General features: G+C 45.8%; 1 protein-coding gene across 1 annotated transcript; it reads right to left on the minus strand.

Annotated features, from left to right (window-relative positions):
* Window positions 1-2,447: 2,447 nt before the first annotated feature.
* LOC114588029 (olfactory receptor 1J1-like) lies at window positions 2,448-3,465 on the minus strand. The gene has a single exon (XM_028712947.2). It carries the CDS (start codon window positions 3,463-3,465, stop codon window positions 2,530-2,532), a length of 936 nt encoding a protein of 311 aa, XP_028568780.1. The 3' UTR covers window positions 2,448-2,529.

Here is a 3,465-nt window from a genome sequence, read left to right on the forward strand (position 1 = left end):
ATGTACCGGTGTCGGAAGAAAACGGGGGACTCCCTGGTAAACCACCTAAAGTCCCTAACAGGCTGTTTCCAGGAGCTAGCCTTAAGAGGGAGGCCTGTGGGGGAAGAGGACAAAGTCTTTATAGTCCTGAGTTCCCTTGACGACAGCTATGATATGCTAGTCAATTCCCTCGAGTCAGTACAGACTGATAAACTGACTCTGGAATATGTTACCGGACGGTTGTATGCAGAGGAGGACAGGCGTGCAGAGAGAAAGACGACCTCAGCCCAGCTGTCAGAGCATCCCAGAGAGAACAACAGCCGGGAAGAGCAGAGGTGTTGGGAGCCAGAGAAACAGCCAGGAGGAGCTGCTGCAGACCAGCCGGTGGTCAACAAAGTAAAAAGGTGGTTTTGCTGCAAGTCCAGTGGTCATCTGCTTCGGAGCTGTCCGAGAAAACAACAAAAACAGCAGAAGCACAGGAGGCAGCAGAGAGAGTCTACCGCTTGGGTGTCTGCATATGGCCAAGAAAATGAAGAGCTGTGGGTTCTGGACAGTGGAGCTTCTCAAACTTTTTGTAAAAGAAAAGCATTGCTGACTGATGCTAGGGCTTCAGACAAAAAGCATGTAAGTCTTGCTATAGGCCAGAAAGCTAATGTGGTCTGTGAGGGTGAGATTGTGTTCCCACAGCTGGGACACACATTCAGGAATGTGTTGTATGTGCCTAGTATGCAAAACAATCTCCTGCGTATTCCTGACTTGGCAAAAGCAGGCTTTGAAGTAAACTTCATGGGAGATCAGTGCCAGATAAAGCAAAATGGGGCAGTGTTGGCAAATGCTAACCTTAGAACTAATATGTATGTACTATGGTGTGAGTCTAAGGTTGCGAATGTGCAAAATGTCCCAACCCACGATATGTGTATTCATGTCCTGCACAGGCGTCTGGCTCATGCTAGCTTTAAGGTGCAGCCAGGTACTCTGTCTGACTGTATGAACTGCTTCTGTAGATATTTGTATATAAAGCTCACAATAAATAATAGTGCACTGAAGAACCTGGAACTCTGAGCATTTCTGCTAAAGTGCTGTGAAGAATTCGCAGAAGGCTGAGATCCGAACGTACGGGAGTCAGCCATTTCCCACCGCCGGAAACAGGAAGCTCAGTTTGAGGGTCTTCAAAGCCCATGACACCTTTGGTAAAGGCTGTTCTCCAACTGGAGCACTCACAGGCCAGTGTTTGCCAGTTTTCAGTGTATATACTACATTTTTAAAGATTTGCCTTGAGACAGTCTTTAAACCTCTCCTGTTGACCACCAGCATTACACTTTCCATTTTTAAGTTTGGAATAGAGTAGTTGCTTCCATAGACATCTGAAGGCAGCCTTGTATCGGGAAGCATTTAATGTGTGATGTTCTGATATTCAAAACTTGCTACACACACTCTAGCTGGCAAGATGTTCACACTAGGGCTGGCCCACCCATGAAGTAAGGTGAGGCATGGAAGATGGAGCAAGCTTGTTTTATCCTACTCCAGGGGGTACAATCTGAACCAATGGCTTCAAGTTACAAGAGATTCCAGCTAAACATCTGGAAAAACTTTCTGAAGACAGTGGAACGAACTTCCTTGGACGTAGGTGGCCTCTCCTTCTTGGGAGCTTCTTAAGCAGAGGTTAGATAGCCATCAACCATGAATGCTTTAGTTGAGATTCCTTCATTGCAAGGGGTTGAACTAGATGACCCTCAGGGTCCCTTCCAACTCTACATTTCAGCAATTGTATGATTCTATGATTCTAAATAGGTGCTGTCCTGAGCAGCAAGATTACACATATATGGGCAGCAATGCAATCATTAAGTCAGTGTTTCTCAAACTTGGGTCTCCAGTTGTTGTTGAACCAGAATTCCCATCACCACTGACCCCTGGTCCTGCAAGCTAGGGATGGTGGGAGTTGTAGTTCAATAATAGCTGGAAACCCAAGTTTGAGAAACACTGCATACAGCACATATACACAACTTATATCTAAAGGGTAAAATAAGTCCCCAGTGAACCAACCCCCCACCTAATGCGTGGGTGTAACAATATGCCACAGACACATGCTAAAAAAAGAGAACAAGGGAGACGGTTATTTTGAATCCATCTATACTCTATAGAGAAGGGGGAAACTTCCTGTGTGAGTGAGTAATGCAAAGACCGTTTGGTTGCCTATACTATTTCTGAATCATATATCTACTCTTGGAAGATTTAATTATCTATTTGAAGTCTGGTTACTACTTACAGGGGAGTGATAGTTAATATAAGGCAAATATAAGGTTATGATGCTGATCTTTACTGTAAGTATTAGGGTTAAGACATTTGCTTATGGTAGTTCAGCTAATCCTAGCAGATGCTGGCCCCAAATACCTGAAAGACAGATTGCAGCCCGTTTCTCCATTACAGATACCCAACATTTGGGCCCAAGTTTAAAACAGACCCAAAAGCGCACACACCATCTGTGTGCTCTGCTATCCAAGTGATGTTGGCTCCCACTCCAGCTACTATAAGGTGTGACAGCAAAAGACACTAATGAAAATGGTGCCTAATGATCCTCTTCATGGCTGCTTTCATTTCACTATTCCTGAGACTGTAGATGAAGGCATTCAGCATAGGGGTCACCATGGTAAACATGACAGCGGCCACAATTTTCTTGGGATCTAAGTTGTTGGAACGTGGCTTGAAATAAACCCAGCTCACAGAGCCATAAAACAAGACAACCACAGCAATGTGGGACCCACACGTGGAGAAAGCCTTTTTCTTTCCAGAGTTGGATGGAATCTTGAGGATGGTGTAGAAAATGCCCATATAGGAGATGACGACCAGCACAAATGGCCCCAGGATCTCCACCGACCCTTCAGTCGGAATCAGCATTTCTATGACACTGCGGCCTGAGCAAGAGATCTCCAATACAGAGGGAAGATCGCAGAAGAAATGTGGGATCTCTCTAGAGTCACAGAAAGAAATGTTGGTCATCAAAATGGTATAAAGCAGAGAGTGGGCAATAGGGATAGCCCAGGACACTGCTGCGAGGAAGTGGCAACGCTTACGGCTCATCAGGGCAGAATAACGCAGGGGGAAGCAGATGGCCACGTAACGGTCGTAGGCCATAGAAGCCAACAGGAAGCTGTCTGAATTGCCAAAACACATAAAGAAGTACATCTGGACCAGGCAGGCATGATAGGAGATGGTCCATTTCTGAGACAACAAGTTTTCTAGCACTTTGGGGATGGTGGTGGAGATGAAGCCCAAGTCAGCTAAGGCAAGGTGGCTGAGGAAAAAATACATAGGAGCGTGGAGGAGTTGTAAATCAGAACGGATCAAGAAGATGATTGTTGCGTTCCCCAGGAAGGCCAGCAGGTACATGGAGAGGAATAGCAGGAAGAGGAGCCGTTGAAACTCTGGCTGGATTGGGAAGCCACGGAGGAATAATTCAGAGAAGTCTGTTGCATTCCCAGGACTCAT

The sequence above is a fragment of the Podarcis muralis genome, chromosome 17 (assembly GCF_964188315.1).
Source record: "Podarcis muralis chromosome 17, rPodMur119.hap1.1, whole genome shotgun sequence".
Lineage (NCBI taxonomy): Eukaryota > Metazoa > Chordata > Lepidosauria > Squamata > Lacertidae > Podarcis > Podarcis muralis.